Source organism: Acomys russatus, chromosome 13, assembly GCF_903995435.1.
Source record: "Acomys russatus chromosome 13, mAcoRus1.1, whole genome shotgun sequence".
Classification (NCBI taxonomy): Eukaryota; Metazoa; Chordata; class Mammalia; order Rodentia; family Muridae; genus Acomys; species Acomys russatus.
In genome coordinates, this window is record NC_067149.1 from 65,435,345 (window position 1) to 65,458,624 (window position 23,280).

General features: G+C 39.8%; 1 protein-coding gene across 21 annotated transcripts in view; it reads right to left on the reverse strand.

Moving 5' to 3' along the window:
- The window catches only part of C2cd5 (C2 calcium dependent domain containing 5), an 83,483-nt gene that overhangs the window by 33,817 nt on the left and 26,386 nt on the right, over positions 1-23,280 (reverse strand). For 6 of the 21 annotated variants that reach the window (XM_051155561.1, XM_051155550.1, XM_051155549.1 and 3 more), the window contains 6 exons: positions 23,106-23,257; positions 19,415-19,600; positions 17,873-17,958; positions 17,237-17,269; positions 11,013-11,121; positions 8,651-8,716 (listed from right to left, as the gene is read on the reverse strand). In XM_051155561.1, coding sequence (XP_051011518.1) covers positions 8,651-8,716; positions 11,013-11,121; positions 17,237-17,269; positions 17,873-17,958; positions 19,415-19,600; positions 23,106-23,257 — 632 coding nt within the window. The remainder of the gene's footprint in view (positions 1-8,650; positions 8,717-11,012; positions 11,122-17,236; positions 17,270-17,872; positions 17,959-19,414; positions 19,601-23,105; positions 23,258-23,280) is intronic. The other 15 variants (XM_051155568.1, XM_051155567.1, XM_051155565.1 and 12 more) reach the window with 5 other exon arrangements.

Below are 23,280 nucleotides of genomic sequence, written 5' to 3' on the forward strand. Positions count from 1 at the left end.
GCATGCTATACATTAGTAGGCAACGTTTGTAGTACACCTGACTCTGGGAGGTGAAGGATAGCTCCACACTTTATGTTTCCCATTTTTTAAAGTGTTGATTTCATATAAGAATCAAGATCTAGCTCTGAAACCTGGTTGCTAGGACAGACCACTCTGCTCTACTAGCTTCAGCGCTTCAAGGGACAATGCAGGGCACCCTGTTTTAGTAACTGTAACTTTAAATGGAGACCTTGACTTCCCAGACTCCAATGTTGTCTGTCTGTCTGTCTGTTTGATTGGTTTGGAGGACAGGAACTCATATAGGATCTCAGTCTAGACTCACGCCCACTGTGTAGCTGAGGATGACTTTGACCTGATCCTTCTGCCTCCAATTCTGAATGCTAGGGTCACAGGCATGTGCCACCACACTGTGCTCAGATTCTAAGCTGAGAGGACGACATGCTGTGTCTCATCTCACTGAGTGAAGACCTTATGTGGTCTATCCATAAATTTGATTTAAATTCTGGTTTTGTATTCTGTCACCTACTTTTATAATCCACTACATTCTAGAGTTCTTCTCAAGGTAAAGATTTGTCACTATTTATAAATGGTATCCAAAAAAACTTTGTTTACCATTCTTTTATAAAGATCTAAGTCCTAGGGCAAAATAACAGGGCATAAAAGGATTGGTAAATCTAAAAAAGGAAAAAAAAAAAACATAGGAGGGGCTGAAAAATACATTTTAAAGGGTTACCACAGATAATTTGTTAATATAGAAGGGCAAATTTAAACACACAATTATAAACTCCATACATGGCTTATGGGCATGGTAACTCATGCCTACAGTCCTGGCTACTTGGGAAGCATAGCCCATGAGTTTAAACCTAGCCTGGTCAACAAACTGGGGTTCCTGTTTCAACCATAACAAGACTGTTTAGGGACTAGCGATGAGCTAAGTGGTACAGCTAGCATGTCCTGGCACTGGGCCCCTCTCAGTGGTGGCAATAATAATGCTCAGCATTGCTGAACTGTATCCTGTCATGGGAAACGCTAACTCCCTTGTGAGGGGCAGCTTCACACTTCTTAGCCACCTGCACTTAACAAGTGAGCAGCCACTGCAAGTGACACTCACTCTTCATGGGCAAAGGTGTTAAAGCCAAGAGTGGTCCGGTTCTTGCTTCTTTTTGTGGCCCATGCCTGTGTGGGAGAACTCTGAGGGCTTACCTCTAGAGTCAATGATAAGCTCTTACTGTACATTCGCCACACAAAAGGTACCACTAGTACAGAAAACCAAGCAAATACCACTTTCTAAGACACAGCAGTTACATCAAATTCTTACCATAGCTTTTGAAAATAAATGAAGTAGAAGCATACTCACTAGGAAAGTAGTGAAGAGAGAAAGTTAAGAAAGGCTAAGAAGCTTGTTAGAGCTCACATTCCTGTGGTGACTGTCTCCTCTGCAAAGAGGAGCTGGCAAGGGGAGAAATGAGGTAAATGTCAGCCAGCTGGTGGGTAAGTCTGGGGTTTGAGACAGAGCTACCCTAAAAAACCTTCCTTCAGAGGAAAAGAAAGAAGCAGACTTGAAACTGAGGAAAGATGAAAGAACAAGATAAAGTAAAGAAGAAAGTGAACAGAAAAGGCTACATCCCATACTGTGAACTGAGAAATACAGAAACATTCAAATGGTGATTTGCATCTACAGCCCCTTACAAACTTCTCACATTCCTCGCTGAAATGTACACATTAAGAGCACACATACACTTCAGAGCACATAGTCACCTCTGCTAATAAGATACACATGCCTTTTTATTATTTTCTTTGATTGAGATAGGGTCTTGCTCAACTGGAGCCAAACCCACTATGCAGATCAGGCTGTCTTAGCCTCCCCAGTGCTAGGATTACAAGCATGAGCAACGACGCCTGTCTGGACATGCATGCTTGTGTACCAATTGAAACATCCATGTAACCTCATCCTTTTCCAAAAGGAAATTATAGCAGAGATCAGGCTATTACCTGTGTAGTATTCTCATTTATCAAACAATATAAAGTTCTAAGAAAGTAAGTCCCACAAATAGAAATAACTTTCAATTTAGAAAATAATTGTTTAACTAGAACACTGCACCAAATAAGTCTAACTTTTTCTTAAACTTACTTGTGGAATTTGCTATTTACTCTGAATTGCTCTGGAAGTTTAAAATATTTTCAAAGGCAATCATATCATGCCATGTTAAAAGTTTTCTCACCATAGACTCACCTTATCTGTACCACAAGAAACACATGGTAGATACCCTGTTTTTAAAAATGGGTGTTATAGGCAGCAATCCACAACACCATGTAAAAGTAATATGGAGATGGAGGGAGCTACTTATCAAGCTTGGGATGTGTATATTCAGAAATGCCCCGCACATTCAAATGGAGAAGTGTTAACTCCCCTGAAGTGTGGGCAACCACACAGAATACAGTTACTCCACATCAGACTTACCTTGATATAACATAAAAAACAGATAGTTAAACCAAAGCCATGGAAGAATAAGTGGCTGATTAAACCTTAAAGAGAGCGAGAGCGAGAGCGAGCTGACTGAGTGCAAGTGCAGCATCCATACCCCTCAGGCAAGCTCACAAGCAGCCTTCATTTGACACAGCCACGCAAGCGCATGAGATGCCAGTACTGGACTTAGCGAAATACTGACGAGTGTAAAAAGCTAGTTACATGACATGGGTGCCAAGGAAGCAAATGGCGTGTTGTCCACACTCTGGAAAATGTTAAACTTGATTTGGATAAAGCAAAAGCTGAGAAACAAAGGGTTTGCAAAGCAGATTTGGCAGACGGGAGCCAGGAACGGTGATGTGTTGGCGCATGCTTGGGTCAGGTGACGGCACAGACTGAAAACTATGGCAGCTCACTGAAATGGTCACAGAAAGGAATGGCCCTAGACTCTAGGTGAGAGCAAGGCAAGCGTACAGGAGGAGTACTTCATCAGTGGTCACCCTGGCAACCATAGCCTCTACACTGTAAGCAAGAGCAAGGGATGAAGGTTATTGACCTACAGAAAAATTTAGACTAACCAGTTTATTTAGTTTTAAGAAAGCTTCTATTTATCTTCAAAGCCTACACTACAATTGTGCCAATGGTGAGCCAGACTCAAAAAGCATTTGTAAATTAATATGGTCTTATTATCAATAAAAAAAAATCACCTATATGACATCATTTAATCCCTGACAAACTCTTTTAAGATTTAAAAACTAAATTTTAATAGCAAACACACTACTGAAACTTTTTTTTTTTTTACTGTACGAAAGCATAAATTTGAAGCTCTATTATACTTTTATAAAAAGCAAAACAGTTTGGCTTTAAAATGTATGGCAATTATCCATGTAGCACAGGGTTACTATTAGTCATTTTAGGAAAATACAGCTGAGATGTGAACTCATTTAACAAGCATTCCACAAGAGTAAGAAAATGATCTCCACATTTAATAGCATGTTCTTATCATCTATACAATTATATCTAATTAAAAATTAGAAAAAATAAATTTTAATTATTGTACAAATTATGCTTTACACTGTTTTAAGGCTTTTTTCCCCCTGTGGGTCAAGCTTTCTATAGGCTACACAAATCTCTGTATGTCTCCTGTTAGCAGCTGAAATGCCCTGAGCGCTATATTGAGCACACTGCTGGCCTTAGGAATGCTACCCTGTGGCTGGCGTAGAGTCCACTTTTCTAGAGCATGGTCACAGCTTGATATCTTGCCATCTTTTTGTGTCAGAAGTGTGGGTGGAACTACTAGAGAGTTCTTCAGTGCCAATGTGTATCTCAGGAAGGAAGGCATGATGAACTCAACACAAATGCCTCTACTAAACTGAACCCTTTAGTGATTTTAGGCAATTACACATTTGTAACTAAGACATGCCTGCCTACCCAGAGTGTTGAAAATCAGTTCTATTTATAGCTATTCAACATAATTTTCTGTTTTTTGCTGAAACAGGGCTCAGCATGCAGCCCAAACTAGCCTCAGATTCACAATGCTCCTGCCTCAGTTTGAGGGCACCATGACTATGAGCATGAGCCATCACATCCAGTTCAACGTAACTTAAAATGAACAAGAAGAGATAAAGGCTGGATCAAGAAAAGCTTTGGATATGGTAATCTAGCTGCCGAGGGACACAGGGAAGTTACATTCCCAAACATTGTTAAGTGACTTCCCCTGGAGTAACAGAAATTGAACAGTTCAGGTTCAGTACAGAGTACACAGCCTCTAACTGGGTGGGGATTAGAACGAGACTGAGAAAAAGATGCTCACTGTACGTGATATGTCTGCTATATGGAGGGCCACAGAGAACATCAAAGCCTAGATGTTGGTACAGCAATTTACAGGCCATTCTGCATCTAACTGAATGCTGCTCCTTTTATAAGTCAGACTCGAATGCAGCCTAACTGAGACCCCACTGTGTGCGCATCACAGAACTACACACTCCTTATCTAGATTACTGGTACATACAGCAAGCACGCCACACACGTCGCTGCTAGGACTTCTTGGCCTCACCACTTCCTGAAAACCAACTACAGTTGAGAACCAAAAACTATCTACATACACCTTAATTCTCACCTGACCATCAACATCTCCCACAGCACGTTATGACTAACAGGATGCCCACCTAGCTTAACTGTGTCCCTGGTGCTCACGCAGGGCTGAACTCACATAAGCATGCCAAAAACATTCGGTGAAAGACTCGAGAGTGTGCTAAAGGGTTGCTAAAACAGAACAAGAACAAGCTAACAAACAAAATAGAATGAATAAATTCAGACGTTATTTCCTCACACATCAGTTGAGTCATGTTTTCTCTTTTGTTTTGTTGTTGTTTAGAGTAGGTCTTTCTACACAGCCCTGGCCGTCCGGGATGTCACTCTGTAGACCAGGCTGGCCTTGAATTCAGAGATCCACCTGCCTCTACCTCCCAAGGGCTGGGATTAAAAGTGTCTGTGGCCACCACCCATCTGTTCACATTTTCTTACAATTGAATATTTAGTAAAGTAATAAACTTATTTTTCAAGGTTTTACCTGAATTTTTGCTCCAAAAAAATGAGCTTTCTAAAAGAAACATAACTGTGATTAAGAAAATGCAGCATTTTCTAATTTCAAACCACTAAAGCGTGCCTTATAACTCAAGACTACTATGATTTAAGAAAATAATAGGTTTATGTCCTTAAAATTCAAGATTCATCTAAAAGTATTCTTAAAACTTCAAAACAAAAATCTCAAAACCAAAACCAGCAATCTACTTTTAACTAATTTGTTTTTCCTAATTCTCGACATAATGTCAAATCAAAAATCACCCCATCCCCTTGCCTGAGAGCTGACAAGCAGCTGACAGGCCTGCCATGTTCACTGGCAAATTCACGTTCATCCACAGTTAAGAGTGTAGGTCCCAAAGCCAGGTCACTTATGCTGTCACTGTGGCTCTGCTGTGTTCTACTGATACCCTTAAGGAAACTCCTGTTTCATTTTGCTCACCCACAGAACAAGACTGGAGTCGCCCTCAAAGACCTCTTGAGACTCAAATGACGGGCTGTTATAAAGCATTTAGATATGGTCTGGCATGTAGCAAATGCTCAAGCCTCTCTAGCTTGTCCCCAGGTCTGTGGAGAGGCGGCAGCGTCTGCCAGGAAGAGCCAAGCCATGCTGTCACTATCTCATCACTGATCTGCTTGCAGGCCTGGGTGTAATATAAAGAGCAGTGATAGCTCAGCCTCCTTTCAAGCTATTAACATCCACCCACTTTTCTCAAATTCTGTCTGCAAAACAGAAACATGAGAAAATGAAAGGTAAAAATCGCAGTAAATGATCAGATTCATGAGAAGGGCTCACTTCTTCCTAGTGGATAAGAGCGCCCCATCACTGTAGTTAACGTGAGACAAGATGGCTAAGACAAAGACAAAGGGCAGGAGGGCTAGGCCAGAGGACCATCTGTAGTTCATGAAGTGACTATCGGGCCATCAGAGGAGCACTGGCTCAGACTGACTCACAAATGCTGGAAGTGTAGAACAACAGCACACAGAATGCATTCATATGGGGTTAAGTATCTCACTAAAAGAACTAGAAACCTATGAAAATCGGATATATAGCTTCCAAACATGAGCTGAAGAAACAGCACAGCCCCCATGCCTGCTTCTACACTGTACACCATACAACACAATAACACAGTACTTTTCTATCGTCTACAAGTACAAAGTGATTGGCAATCTGTGTCCTCCACTGCCTAACAAACTGTAGAGCACAAAATGAATTCCAGTTCAGTCATGCCTCACTCAGTGACAGAGATGCGTGTTCTGAGAAATGCCACACTGGCAGTGTTCACTGCAAGAACATCATGGCATGCAGTGACACATGTAAGGCAGCCAATCCCAAGGCAATGTGATCTGATAGGCAACAACCACGATGCATGATTCATCACTGACTGAAAAGTCACTATGCAGCACAGAGCTGGCAATGCTGCATGGCATATTTCTCATTCAGCAAAATGTCTGAAATACAGAAGTGTAGTAGCAAGTGTTTCCCATTCAGGTTTTTTTTCCTTGTTATTGGGTGACCATTATCAGATTGACTGAGGTCTCACATTATTCATGGTGTCAAAGAGTCAAAGAATTCAAGAAATAAAGAACGAGCAATTTTAGAAATAATGTCAACAATTATTTTTCTCAGTAATGAGGGCCAATTCTTTGTTTAGGTTTTTTGTTTTTTTAACTTTTATGTATGGATGTTTGCTGGTATTTATGGCTACATCATGTGCATGCAGTGCCTGTCAGGGCCAGAAGGTGGCACTGGATCCCCTGGACTCAGAGTTAGGGTCAGCTGTGAGGTGCCCTGTGGGTGCTGGGACTTGAGCATGGTCCTGTGGAAGAGCAGCCAATGCTCCTAACTACTAAGTCATCCCTTCAGCCCTAAGGGTGGTCAGCTCCTCACAGTTTGCCATTATGGGGCAGCAATGACAAAATATTCCAACCACAAGGATATAAAAAAATTATTTGAATATACTTGCCAAACATATCATATTTTCTTCAGAATTATCAAGGTTTTTTTTCCTAAACTAATATCAACACCAGCCTTATTTTGGTCACAGGATGGCACTATGAATACATTAAACTGAAAGCGTCACCTTGATTCTCCTTAACTGTTCTATAACTTGTTTGGTTCATTCTTCTGAAAACAGTCTCACTTCAGAGCTTAGATTGGGTCTGGAACACTTACACAGCTCAGCCTGCCACCAGACTCTCACCCCTCCTCCCTAGCCGTCCCGCACGCAGCTCCAGACCCACTTCTCTTTCACACACTCCCATCTGACTTGACTTTCAGTGATGGCAAGATATACTGCTTCCTCAACCATGTCTGTCTCCGCTTGCCTGGGGCAGTGCCATGTGTCTAGGATATTTAACTTCTGCCCTTTCCTTTTATAAACCTTTTCTGTCATCTGACCAACAACTGTAATACCCTGAAAGTGGCTGATTTGACAAGGCTTCATGTCCTTAAGATATTAGTGATCAACCATTTTTATGCACAACCTAATTTTCTAATTGCACTAAGAAAGCTAATCATGTATTGGAATATATTCTTACTTTATAAAACAAATCTAATAGGGCATATTTCATTTTTCACTTTAAAAAAAATCAATCAATAAACAATCATTTTCATTTTGATGAGTGTCAGCATAATGATAAAACCCTGTCTAGAAAATTGTGGCAACTTCCTCGGGAATTGAGATCATTCTCCATTTGCACAGGCTCACGAAGCCAGAGCATGAACATGACTTGCCTCATAGTCAACAGGGCTTTCCCCTCTAACTCATGCATACAAGGAAAGCATTACCTAAAATGCTGAGCCCTTTGGTGCTTTTCCTTCATTATAAGATACATTGATACAAGACCTGAAAAAATATCCTTAAATTATCAGCTTTGGTGTTTAGTTAAAATAGTTGGAAAGCTTAAATCCAAAAGTAATTTTAAATATTTATATTAGTAAAAATATGCTTTTATCAAAAAATAATTGGCATTACTAAAACACATCGTCAGCTGTAAAGTGTTCTTGGTTTGTTTCTTTTTAATGGCTACAGACTGTATTCAAATTACTTATAGGAAAAATTGGAATCAATCTCATGTGAAGGAGGAAAGCTTATACATATTGTTAATCTTCCTGAAAAAAAAAAATCTGCCCTGCTATGAAATTTTGGAATATTTATAACATTATAAATGAAAATGCTGAGTCACATTTCCTGGTGATTTATAAGACAGTAAATATATTCTATTAAGCCTGACCAAGCATTTTAAACATGCTTTAAGGTTTATCAAGTTAACAAATGCTGCTTAATGATAAAGCTAATGCCTGTATCACTTACCAGGTATGAAAACACTAGCCAAATGCATAAATAGAATTTAATTATATTCTGAAAGGTAGTCACATAAGCAAAGTCATTCATAGTTTATGGTACAGTTTTGATTCATTTTAGCTCATACATTTTCATGCTTGCATTTCTATGCAAATTACAAGTTGCGGCATAACTATTATAGAATGCATCCATGTAACTGAATTGATCTATTTAATCTAGAACGTCTCTAAAATCTCACTGAGCTGCCATAATTTCTGTCAGCATATGTAATACTGAATGATCATTAAAATACCTGAATTGAAACTATTCCAGTCTAGCAGTTTGTAAGATCTTGTGTTACCCATAATTCCGACAAAGGCTGAGTTCAAAACAGCAAATTAGTTGATCAGTTTTAGGTGCAAAATAGTAGGAAAAAAAAAAAAAAAAGAAAACTACAAACAAAACACAATTCACAACAGCACTTGACAGGAACTGGAAGACACAGACAGCAGAGTTAATAAGAAGTAGAGACAGAAAGGCAGGAGACGCACGCTACAGGAACCCAGCACTAACGCCTGCAGCCATCTGACCGCCTGCGCTGAAGAGCTGCTCCTGTCTCTTCCTACTCATGCTTCACCTGCCTGGTATTTAGAAGAAAGAAGTTCTAAGAACGCTGAAGTAACCAACAGCTAGAGCTAGTGGCAATGGTTTTAAATAAGACTGTCTCCCTTTTCCACTGAAAATAAAATTAAAATGTTTCATATTCACTAGTCAAAAAAACACCTGCCAGAAAAGACACTGCACATGTATTTTGGCCACCGCTCAAGTCTCGCTCAGCACAGCAGCAGTGCTGACCCCCACTGCTGATAGGGCTAATCCAGGTTTCCACGAAGTGTTAACATCACAAACTTATCTTTTTTTTTTCAATTAAAATTACTCAAGGGGCTTGGAGAAGCTGTTAGGTAAACATTCCATTTTAGTTCACAATACTTATACAGAAGACTCCAAATAGTATTTTTTAAATCAAAATAAGATGCTGAAGCCATAGACACTTGATGAATATTTGACTGAAAACAAGGCAAACTAAAAATGTAACTCTACACCATTTCCTAGTGTTTACATATAAACAGATGCACATGAACATCTGAGAATAAACCATAAAAATAACTGAGGCTTCCTATGCATGACAGCAACTACTCCAAAAGAGATGGGAACGCTGCTGAGCTGCTAGCAACAGCACACTCACTCATTCTATGAGGCTGCCCTCGCGCCTGGGTTCTTAGGTTTCCTGTATGGCTGGGAAGAACTGGTGGGAATGATAACCTCTCAAAAAATGATAACAAAAAATAAAACCGCCAGATTTTGTAAGAGTAAGTAACATTTTTAGATAGTTATATTTCCATTTAAAGCTAACTTAAATAACTTTTATTTGTTCTCCCAGTCTCCAAAGTTTATACAACTATATGGAAGCAACAAAACGAAAAAAGACATCAGTTGAATACATTTCTAAAACTATTTTTGACAGTATCATATCAGTGGGTGCCATGAAAACATAAGTCACTCATCCATGGAAAGCAGTGACTACCAGGGTCCATCAATGGGTCTTTCCTTAACTTCTCATAACTGAATTTCCTACAGAAAGCTGGAATTTGACATCGTCTGCATGATTTAATGTGCTACACAGAGGCAGTCAGACTGCCCCTATGTGCTACAGAGTGTACAAATACCATAGGGAAAGTAAAATCTTAAATTGACCATAAAAATAAGAAACGGGGGAAATGAACAATATCAAAATAAAATAATGGCACCAAAATTATGTATTTGCTCATTTTAGAGCTACACAGCCATGACTAGCGCTGCCCTTCTGACATCTCATTGGCAGTCACAAGAATTCCAATCTGGTTCCCAGGTCAACTCAAGTCACAGAGCAATGAGTAAACTTAACTGTGAAGACTAACAATGCTCTGCTAGTCCCCAAAGCACTATCTGCAATGTTTGCCACCAATAATTATAGAGCATTCTTTTCTTCTTTGTCTACATTTCCAAAGAAGTAGCTGGAAGTGGTGAATTAAAGTCTTCCAAAATATACAAAGCACAGATGCCAATAGCCCTTCAGGTTTCCAGCACTTCTGCTCATGTCTGGGAATCTGGTCCTTGAGAGAGGACTATAAAGGGAGCTCCCACTGTGGATCAAGCTTGTAGAGGGAGAAAACTCACGCACGTTTTCTAATCCACAGGCCTAAGGGCCAGGCCTCGGCTGCATGCTCTCTGTCCCACTGCAGTGCTGTAAGACATGAGCTACTGTCCTTCCCTGTTTGACCCTATGAGAAAGTGGAAGCCATCGCCAACAAAATGTAGGGCCATGAAGACTAGAGTAAAATCCCTCACTCGTACACCAACTATAACAGCTGACTCAGACATTAATTAATAACTCCTCAAAATGACACCACAAAAATAAATCAAACTGTGCTTATTTGTTGTACATTAAAAATAACTAAAGTATACTTTACCTTTAATTGTGCTACTGAAAATATTTCAAAGTAACTTATTCCAGGCTACAATCTCTTTTCATCTCTTTTTTCTGGTTAAATTTGCTTTTGATAGTCATAAAAATCAATTTTTACAATCACACCTTAAGTAAAGGCAGTAAAAACCAAACTTTTTAGAAAACACACCAGGGTTGTGGATCCGATCTAGAAGCTTCACAGAGCGTGCGCTGACAACACCACCGACGTGCACAAGAAGTCCAGGAGGGAAGGCCGTCAGAGTGAGGAAGGGGAACTCCTGGGGAAGAGAAGAGACAGGGCAAAGATGACCACACGGACAGCAGAAGACTCTGCACATGCAGATCCTAGCACAGGACATGCACGGCCTAAAATAAATACACTACACTCTTGGCTCCAAATCTGTTTCCCTACACACGCAGCAGCCTTCAGAATCCAGCTGCCTTTTCAGTTCTGACTGAGTTCCCAGCTGAGCTACTCAGAGCACACTCTTCTCTGTTCTCAAATGCCATTTCCCAGCGAGGCATGGGACTGGACAACCTGGCGACCCACATGCAGGTCTCCACAAAGATGTCTCTCTCACACATAGGCAATACAGGCCACTGGCAAATATTCCCAAGGCCTGCACATAACAAGAGGCCTAGAGAAAGGGAGTGCGGGCCCTGGAGTGAAAGGGCTGGCAGTATGGAGGAGTGAGGAAGAGCAAGGTAAACAGCCAGCTGAAGGGAGAGCCAGGCACTGTGTGGTCGGAAGCACACAGAAGCACACAGTACATGTTAAGCAGAAGTACACGGTGAGAGTCAGGGGAGGAACATAGGCCTGCAGGTTCCTCCAAGCTGCCACTCCCCTCCCGCCCTAAGGACGACACGAAGAACTGAAAAGAAAAATGAACGGAGCGGGAACTCACCGGAAGAGCCCCTGGAGGGGAGGGGAGTACCTGTGGTTGCCCAAATACTGGCCTTTGCAGTGGGAAAAGTGGATGCAAAGAAAGGGTGACTGCTACCTGACCTGCCTGACTGTGAGATGTCACTTCCCAACAGCCCCGGCTACCTTCAACAGGAGAGCTGGGAAAGAGCCCCACGGAGCTGTTGAAGGGCCGCAAGCACTAAGTCTCATGCACTGCACTCCCAAGGCATCGATCTCCACAAGGGATGCTCACACTGCTGTAAAGTAGCTACAGGTACTAAAATCCCTGTCATTCTAAAATTCCTCCTTATCCCATTTTCTAGGCCACGGCAGATTAAATGCAACAAAGAAAAGAAAAGAGCTACTGCTAGAAGGAAGCACATGTAAAAGCAGCGAGACTGCCAGCTGCTTACAGCATGGGATACAGGGCTGCTGAAGCATGGTGCGTAAGTACATCAATGCGCAACCACCAGCAAGGGAACAGTTCTGTATCCTCAGGAGGCATAAAGGTAGAAAATGTGCATGCGCACGCGCGCGCACACACACACACACACACACACACACACACAGCTAGAAAACTCAGAAGTATCCTTTACCTTAATAAGGACAAGAACAGATGAACTGTTTAAGAGGGAAAAGCCTACCCAAAGAATTGTTTATATTTTTTTTGAATTGTTTATATTTGACCTAGACTAAAACACGAAAGGAAATAAATGGCTAAAAGTATGTAAGACATTTAGTCATTATTTCTCTAAACTTTTTTATTTTAAATTTTGCATTAGACACATATAGATGGCTAATGTTATTAAAATGTAGTTAGTAAGTTAGATCCATTGAACTTTCTAGGGTTTCTCCCCCAATTTAAGAGCACTTAAAATTTAAGTTCCTTTAAATAGCCAAGCTATATGATGGTCGCAAAGAATAAAATGTACTTATACTTATTTTTTATATATCCATCCTTTAAATATTAAGACAAGAACCACTGTAAACAAAATGTCTATTAGCTAAATGGAAAACATGATCATCTACAGACAAGATGGAGGGGGGAGGGGGAGGGAGGGAGGGGGTCAGAACAGGAAACTTGATAAAGGAATTAGCAGAAAGACTCATACTAAAGCAAGGCAGAGCAGAAAATAAACAATGGCTGTTCCAAGAGGGAAAGGCTTGCTGTGCTGGTGAAGCCTCTCTCACAGGGCCCTGGTTCATCTAGCCAGCATCAGTGGTATTTGGGCCAAACTCCACCTGCAAAGTGTCCTCCCACCAAAGAAGCTACTGCTATTCCTGACAGCAGGTGACAAGAGGGCAGCACCAAGATGACTGGGGCGTGCTGACCCATGCCACAGCCTGCGGTTAGTACTGAAAAGGCACTTTCAAATCTGTCCTGACCATGAGACAGACCGCTTCAGAAAGCTGCGGATATGTGGGGTCTTTTATTCCTACACTCTTGAGCATAAACCTCATCACTCACATACGTTCTTATTTCTGGTCAACTATAGTTCAGAAGCTGGTTTTATTTACAGTCCATACATTACACCTGTTGAATGTATAGTTGAAAAAGGCAGCTTCCCCAAGATCAGTCCAAGTACACCCTGTGTTCAATGTGCATGTCAGCTGGAGACACTATAAAAGATACTTTCTCCACAAAGTCCATCACTGTTTAAAGTGCCCTTCCCGGTTGTCCCCATTTGGATTTTACTTGTTGGTGCTTTGATATAAGCAAAAGTATGAGTTATAAAAATATTCATGATATTTTTAGTGTGTTTAAAGAAAGTCAATTGAAAAATCAATAAAACATAGCAGAAGTATTATTTTCAAGAGTTATATAGGGGTTTTCTATAAAGATATAAAAGTTTCAATTTTTATATCAAATATTTTCTGTTATCCCCAGGGAATACATTATATTTCTAGATTAAAACAAAACAAAACTGCGTGCTAAAGCTGGACAAACGGCTTGGTATTTAAAAGCAACTGCTGCTCTTGCAGAGGATCCAGATTTGGTTCCCAGCACCCACATGAGGCAGCTCACACACCACCTCCAGGGGACCCAAGGTCTTCTACTGGCCTCCACATGCTGGACAACATATATGAGCAAACACATCCAGGCACAGCATTAAAACTAAAAATACACCTCAGAAAACAAGCCAGCTCCCCGACAGTGACTGACTTTACAACTCTGCCTCACTCTAAGGAGATCTTAATTCACTGTGAGCTTGCTTTTGTCCATGTTTCCTAAAAGTGTACATGTTCCTCAGAAATAAGTAGGTCACTATGTTTACTAGGCTTCTTCCTTCACTTCCTGTCTCATTTCCTTCTCTTTTTTTTTTTTCCCCATGTAGCCCAGGCTGCTCTTGAACTAAAAGTCCAGCAACCTCAGCCTCCAAGTGCTGGTACGCCGGTGTGGCTTCAGCATATAGTTCCAGGTTTCTTTACTGAGGAAAAATACACAACTCAAATCCTGTGTGAACAGTTTTCAAAACAAGTATGCTTTTTATGAGTAGATCCTTGCACAAATGTGTTCATGCACACCTGCACATCTCTACACAGAACTTACTGTATTTTTTCCCAAATAAAAGTGGCATTAGCAGCAGCCAAGAAAAGCCAAAGACTCTGCTGTGTTGCCGCCTCTTCTAGACATGAGGGAACTCGAGGGACTACAACTGCATGGAAGAATGGTACAGATGCAAAGCCATGGCAGCTACACATTAGTTTTACCTAACTATACAAGAAAGCTGTAGTTCGCAACAACTTTGCTTTTAATCCTATAAAGACTGTCTAGTAATGTATGTCTAACATGTTCATATGTCCAAGATTTTAAAATGTTTAGAAGCACATCGGAGGCCAGCAAAAGGCTGTAGCAGGTGCAGGGAGTAGCTGCCAAGCCTGACAATCTGAGTTCAATTGACCTACACGGTGGAAGGAGAACAATCTCTCCTGTGAGCTGTCCTATGGCCTCCATATTTGCCCTGCAAAACTTATGTACCCATACACTTGCCTTCCCCCATACAAAATACATTTTTAATGTAATAAAATATACTTTAAAAAGTACAGAAGCCCAGTGTGTCTGTATTTAAGACATTAGAAAAGATCCTGCCATGGCCACATTACTAAACAGCACAATTGCTCAACACATTACAATCATATCCTTGTACACACAGGCAAGTGCGGCTACCACTCCTCAGCAGCGAAGCCTCTCTGTACAGCAAATGGAGACCATCACAGAAAACTACAACACAGGCCTCAATGGATCATGGGAAGCCTGACCCCAAAAGAAACATCTACATCAGAGTTCCTGCATCTGGGACTCAGAACCTCTGGAGAAAGGGAACAGGCGAGTGTTACGAGCCAGAATACAATGTCTGCTGTGAAACACTCTCTCCTACAAACAAGCCAGAAGAACGGCAACATCAGTGAATATGCCAACAAGGAAGGGTGAACTTTCATAGGGTCCTACCCCTAGACAAAGAACTACAAGCAACTAAAAAGAATCAGCTTCTTGGGCTGGAGAGGTGGCTCAGAGGTTAACAGCACTGGCTACTCTTCCAAAGGTCCTGAGTTCAATTCCCAACAACCACATGGTGGCTCACAACCATCTATAATGAGATCTGGTGTCCTTTTCTGATGTGCAGGTATACATTGCAGGTGAAACACTGTATACATAAAAAAAATAAATAAATCTTAAAAAAAAAAAATTAGCTTTTCCCAAGGATGGGCCAACTTATTGGTTGTCCAACACTGAGTAGTCAACCCTGAAACAATATGCCTGCAAACAACAGAAATTTAGTAGGTTATACTTACATACTTTTGCATACATATATATGTATATATGTAATACTAATTTTTTAAAAGAGGCTATCAATTTGTAGTGGGTGGATATGAGAAGAACTGGGGAGAAGAAAGAAAGGGGGAAGGTCATGAAATTGTTTCAATTTAAAACATTCAACACACACACACACACACACACACACACACACACACACACACACAAAACTTATACCTGGACATTGTAAACCCAGCATTTGCAAGGCTGAGGTGATATGATTATGTGATCAGGGTTAGCCTGAACTACACAGTGATCCATGTTAGCCTGGGTTACAAATTATATACCATCTCAAAAAACAAAACAAACCCCACAACTTTATCTAAATCCAATCCAAAATAACTTTAATATTTTTCTCATGAAACGACTTCAAAGATCTGTACGCACAGCAGTCACCAGCACCTCACACAGCTGCATTCCCAGGACACTAAATTCATCAGTCAATTGGATTAAAAATGGAAGAAGGTAAAGATAAAACTATTCTGGCCTAAAACATGCTAAACAGACACCCACACTTCCACTGTGACCCTCTTCTCCACAGTTTTAATCTTTGGCTCTGTTTGGTTTTAATCTATGATATGACTATTAAGGTGAGCCTTTGGTGGTAGCAGCTGGTGTGCTGTTGGAAAGGAGAGACTGGACCAACCAAGGACAATGCATGCAGTAAACCTAGACCCCTTACTCGGATCTAGCCACTGGACAGCATATTCTCCATGGTTGTGTGAGAGTGGAGACAGACTCTGACATGAACTCTGGTGCCCCCTATTTGACCACTTCCCCTTGGTGGGGAGGCCTGGTGGCACTCAGAGGAAGGGGAAGCAGTCTGATAGGCTGTGACCATATGATGGGGGAGGAGGTCCCCTTCTGTCACAGACCTAGGGGAGGGGAATAGGGTGAAGGAGGGTGGGAGGTGGGAACGGGAAGATACAAGTGAGAGGATAACAACTGAGATATAATCTGAATAAATTATTTAAATAAAGTTTTTTTTAAAAGAAAAGAAAAGGTGAGTGTGGCTGAAAAGCAAATGCAGTTTAATGGTGTATAAAACAAAGAACTGGAGACTGGCGCTAGGGACACAGCTCAGAGGGAAGGCGCTTGTCGAGCGTATACACACCTCTGGCCTCAATCCCAAGCACTTCAAGAAAACAGAGACCTAGGTAGAGCTCAGCTCATAACTATGCTTCAGCTCTGCTCCCTCTACCCTTGTCCTAAAGGTAAATGGTATATACACATATATATGCGTATATATTTGAAGTAAGGAAAAAGAATAAGGTCAACTCTCTGTCGTCATAGAATCAGAAACAGACAAACAAACGAACTATTCTCGGAAACAAACTGCAGAAAGGAGGTGTGCCTTTTATGGTGTTCACTATGCTTCACCTTTGTTCTCTCCCAAGTGATGGTATAAAATGAACACACAATCAAATTCCCTAAGTGCTTATAGCTTCCAAAGCAGACATAAAGAAAGCTATGGAGCACTCTCTGAAGCACAGGACAGGACACATGGAACCATGCACTGCATTAGCAGGAAAGAGCATGAGCCCCAGAGTACCAAGGTCAGAATACGCCAGCAACACTTGCTAAAAGCTTAAATAAAATTTAAATGAACAAGATTAAAAGTAGAAAAGCTTCTAACACAGGAACAGGCTCTCATACACAATCAGAAACATACCCGCCTTCTACAGAACCTATGAGGCGATCCTCCCTTAGCAAGACGTTTATAAGAGAGAGAGAGAAAGAGAGAGAGAGAGAGGAATCATCCAAAAACTAGACTCAGTTTCCCACTCAACAAATTAACGGAACATTAAACATGATAATTAAAATAAGCATATTACACTAGACAGTCTTCTATCAATTTTAATCTACAGAGATATAGAATATGTGTTTCTTGTATCTAATAAACAAGCCAGTGACAAAAATGATGTCAGCAGATAAACGTTAACATGCTAAAGTGCTGCTTTAATACAATGCTAGAGATGTTTTACGGCAAAAATATTAACCATTTTCTTAAAAAGTTAACCATATTAACATAGTAACCATACTATAACTTTAATAAAGTATAGAACTGACTTCAGCATTCAATGGGTATATCAGAAGAAATATTTTAAAGATTGGAGCACAAATCAAAAACCGTACAGAACTTTTCCAAACTAAAAGTAAATATTGGTGAATAAAGTACTTTGATATCTTAAATACATTTGAACTTTAAAACTGCAACATTACAGTTATGATCAAAAATAACCTTCAGGAGTTTTATACACACAGGAAGGCACAGTGACAGTGCAAGCAGAGAAAAGCCAAATCTTACCCGCTGTTCCAACGCCGACTGAGTCTGCTGCCGTAGAAGAGCTTTAAAGGGCCCCCCTTCTTTTCCAGCACTGCCACTGCCCATTCCTATAGGACACCACATGTAAACAACAACCAAACAACAACCATAAAACAGCAAGTTCAACCGCATTCATGTTCATAGATAACATGAGTCAAAATACAAGAATATGATTTATGCATTTAATATATTTTGAGATGGTAACTAACACATATATTTTACTTTACTACACTAAGAATTTCTTTAAAGCAAGACATCAAAGTTCTAGTCACAGCTAATTTTAGAATCAATTATTTTTAATAAAAATATTAAAACAAGGAAACAAATCTTTGATAACATTCAATATTTAAAAGTTGATACTTTTAATAAAAATAATCACAAAATAACTATTACTATGCTAACAGTTCAAACATGGAGGAGGAACACACTCCCTGCTCATGTAAAACACGACAAGAGCTCTAGGGAGCATGGACTCAGCATTCAGATGAAGGATATTCTCTGCTGATGCCCACGTCTGAACTCGGTGGCACACTACAGCGTGTGCTCAGTAACAAAAACCAACAGCTCACACGTGTAAACACCACAAATGTACAGTTATGGATGAAGGAATTCTAGTTCCTTGATCTCAGAGGTATTTTCAAGGCTAATTTTACATTTCTTTCCCTAGAGGTTGTTGTTGTTGCTGTTGTTTTGATAGTAACACAAGAACAAATATGGGCCAAGACTTGTATGGAGATGGAATGGCTGAAAGGCTAGTGTTGTACATGTGGGGTGAATACCATCCTCTCAAAACTAACAATGCATACAGGCAAGTTCACTGCAGTGCCTGAGGAAGGAGCTAATTCACATTTATATTTTTAGCTGTTCTTGGATAAGGAAACAAGGGTTAGCATGTGTGTAGTCTCATTCTGTTCTTTAAAAACAAAGTTTTTCTTACGGTAATCTTAACATTTTTAGAGACTATACAATGCTAACTGAAAATAAAACTAAGATCTTTATATGAAGCATATTAAAAGTCACAAAATAAAAGGTAAGTTTGCAGTGATAAATAAAGTACCAGAAAACATGGCAGAATAATTTGATTAATGTACTGAATAGAAAAAAATTATAATAAAAGAATATCACCAAAATGAGACTTAAACTGGTTCAAACAGAAAATTTTTCTCATGTAGCCTTATGGTTTAGCAACAGGATGGCACAGGTCTGATGTGTATGGAGCAGGTGTGGAGAGAGAGGAGCAAAGCATCTACAGCAGACACCTGAATGAGAGCCTAGGTGTGGACAGCGAACATCCACATCCACGTCCTGAGACGCACATTGTTTTAAAATATAAAGTTCAGTGAATGAATACTCATCATTATCTATCAAGTAAACTCTAATGACATGTTTGTAATTCTGATTAACTACTAATAAAAATTACTAATAGATATATAAAGCACACAATCATTCATTATGGCATAAAATAATGTTTTCAAAGATGACTTAAAATAAAGGGATTAAAAAGCTGACATAATGTGATCCTACCAGAAGCAGCCAGGAACAGCTCTTCACTGAAAGAAACACTTTTCCTCAGAACGGGGTTGACAAGGCTAGAGTGATGAGGGGTAAGGCTAGATTCCGAGAGGAGGCGGGATTTAAGGTGAAGGGAACCACAAGAGAGGGGGGTGGAGCTGGGACACAGGTAGACCCCAGGCCCCTGTGGGTAAGGTGCTGTGGAGGAAAGCAGCAAAGACGCAGATTCAGAAGATGATCAGAAAATGCAGGAGAAGGAGAGCAATGGCGGAGCAAAACATAACAGTCGAAATGGATTTCAAATGCAGACAAATTAACACAGAACATAACAACACCCACCCGCCCAGAGCCCCTGGCCAACATAACACAAACCAAAGCTGTCTTCTAAACTAACAAAGCCCTTTCAAAATCTGTCGTCAGTAAAAAAAACTTTAGATCACTGGCAAAATTTTATGTCACTTTTAATTGACGTTTTCAAATACTTAAATTGCCTACCAACTTTTGTTGGTTGGCCGGCTGGTTGTGTGTTTAAGAGCCTGTGTGGTTAAAAGCAGCACTCTCGTGTTACGGTGCCTCCGTCATAAACACGTAAAGCAGTAACGTTTGCTACCTTCAAATGTTAGTAGCTAATATACTGCATATTTTTGTATTAATGGAATACTCATTAGAAATAAAGACTACTGTATTTTGAATGCAAAATAGCCAAATTTTTTCTCTCCAGTTTTAAGGTGTACAATAATTCTTTTACTTTTCCTCTAAAATGTTTCATATTTTAATCTGATCATACTGCTATTTACAGAGATTTACATAGGTCAAATACCCTGCGGATCATAAGAAATATATATAGCCAGCCTGCCTAAGAAAGTAAAATTCACCCAAATAAAGTGTGTAAATCTCTGCCATACATGTATGACAGCACTCAAACCTTCTACTCCTATTGAGAACTTGAGAAAAATATTTTTAAAGTCTCATTTTTAAAATGTAATAAATTAGATCCTAAAAAAATTAAGAAAACTAATGAAAAAAGCACTCACTAAAAGCAGACACATAACTTCGTCAGGACACCTCTACTCTATCTCTGACTTCTCAGTTTATATAGTAAGTCAGTAACCATCACTTGTCCCACCATTTCTCAGAGACTGCTGGGAGCAGACAAAGGCTCTGAGTCTCGGTGTTAGAAGTTTTAGGACATGATTCTGCCGCTTCCTAACTGAGAAATGTCGTGCCCCTCTGGACCATGCAAAGCTGGTGAAGGACTCAATAAGCCACTGAGGCAGGCAAACAAAATAAAGCACTGGAGTCGGCTTGTAAGTAAATGTCAGGATACCGCACTGCTTGTAAGTGAGGTTTTAAGAACCAGTACTCCAAAAGTCACTGCTAGCACAGCTGGTGCCGGTCAGAAAGCTTGAGAGATATGCTTCTGTTCCTTATGACTCTACAATCTTTATGTTTGTCGTTTTGTGGGAACTGAGAAACAAAAAGGCCAAGAAAATACTTTCTAAACTTTATCTGTGGTATGACAAGAAATAATCAGTAGGCATACTGAAAAGTAGCCTAGAACACAGTGACTAGACCAAAGGCTCAAACCCATTGTGAGGAGACGTCACTACTCATGAGACACACACCCTAGGTCCCAGCAGCCCTGAACAGCTGATGGCAACTGCTTCAGCTCACAAGGTAGAGACCAGCCTCAGCAACTTAACAAGATCCGGTCTCTGGGGACGACGCTGAGAGACAGACCGCTTGCAGGGCGTGCAGAATGTGCTGGCTTCATCTCCAGTCAAAGAAAGGGGGGCAGAGAAGACAAGACTACCCCAAGTCTACCTTCTTCTGACTGTTACCACCATTAAGGCCAGGACACTATTGGGCATGTCAATAATAAAGACATTACTCCTTTTTTAAAAATTGCATTATAATTTGAATGGTTCCATTTTAATGGCACAAAAAAAGTTAAAATGCTACATTCCAAAGCATCCATCACTAAAAAATACTATCTTATTATTTGTAATTATATATAGCAAGCCTTCAGCGTCTATAGGGGATGGGTGCTGGGCCACCAGTACCACTGTCCCAGGAACAAAATTCACAAATACTACGTTTTCTTATATAGTGTGGGGTATTATCTGCAGATAACCTCTGCACATCCTCCTGCCTACTGTAAATCATCTTTACGTTTCTTACAACACGTACAACAATGCACATGTTAAGCTGGAGGAGCTCTAGTGCTGTATCATGTGGGCCATAACTGAAAGGAAACATCTGCCTGCACTGGGAACAGGTGCAATCTTTCTCAAGGATTTCTGACCTGTGGTTGGTTTAATATGTTAAGACTGAGCATATATATATGGAAATAAAGTAACTGTCAAAATTGATTGCGTTAGAGAGGCGTGGCAGGGATGGCAACAAAAACAAAGAAATGGGTGTTTATTGTACTTGTAGTCCAGGACCATACTTATTTTAAAAAAAAAGAAAGAAAGAAAAAAGGGAAAAACTATAATGAATAAATAACACTGCTTGGGAAGTAAGATTTTGTTTTGGTTATTTTCCCAAAATCTGGATCCTTTTTTTATAAATTCCTCTTCTAACACTAAAATATAATAAAACATTAAAGGTTATTAAAGATGATAAAATCAAAATAATACAAATAAAAACTGCTTTAATCAGTATGATAGGAAAACTATCAGAAACAGTACTTAAAACACTAACAACAGTAAATCTTTCAATTTTCAATCTTTCTTTAAAAATTATTTAAATAATTTAATTCTCTCTTAAGAAGCTAATATTTTATCAGTGTTTTATCAAAAAACATTAACAAAAACCCAGAAACCATTCATAACATAAACAGGAGAGGGAAAATTATAAATTTAATAAATTGAAGAATATTCAAGGATAATGAAATTTAAACTGCAGTTTCAATCTGGCGAACAAGACTGGCAAAGCTAAGAACCCTGAGCCCATGAGCTCGCTATCAAGAGTGACTAGATAGTTGAAATGTCACTCTCCACACGAAGTAATTCCTCCATGAAAAATTAACTTAATAACTGAAATGATCAGTATTTAGGTACTATTTTAAGTTAGCATGTAAACAAATTAGCATAAAAACACGACCAATGTCGTTTTCTCTCTCTCTCTCTTTTTTTTTTGACTTGTTTTCTGTTTCCCAGTTAAGCTCAGGGCAATATTCTACACTGAGCTAACCTTAAGCCAAAAAGCAGATGGAAAGACATCCATCCTGCTATATAACCATTCCAGTTCTGAACTATTTCCATAATGAAAACATGGAACTAAATTCTGAAATAAGAAATAAGGATGAATAAAAAATGAATTAACCATATGCTTAAGAGGAATTACTTTTCGAATACACAATTTGATTGCAAACTGCTAGGATTAGTATGCAGATGCTTTAAGATAGCATTCCTCTTGACTTGCACATAAAATAAAGAATGTCAACACCCAAAAATAAATTCTGGACTTGATATCAACAACAATTAAATTAATTAAAATGTCACTCTCCAAACAAAATAGTGCCTCTCCAAAAACAAAAACAAAAAACAAAAAACACTTTTAAAAACTGAAATGATCAGCACTCACATTGACTTTAACTTAACAGCAAAAACAGGAGGAAAGATTTGGATGGGAAGCTAACAAGAAACAGAAACAAGTTTTTAAAAGGAAAAATAAAAGGTGGGTGGAAGCGCCTTACCCGTCTTGGGTGTCAAACTCAAATCTGTGTCAGAAGAAGAGGACTGCCGACTGTAGGACTTGGAGGGTGAAAAGGAATAGGTTTGGTTTTTCAGAGGGGTTGAGGGTCCTGATGAGTGAGTATTGGGATTGGGGTCCTCAGTGAAGGGAGTCCTGCCAGAAGAAGGTGGAGACAT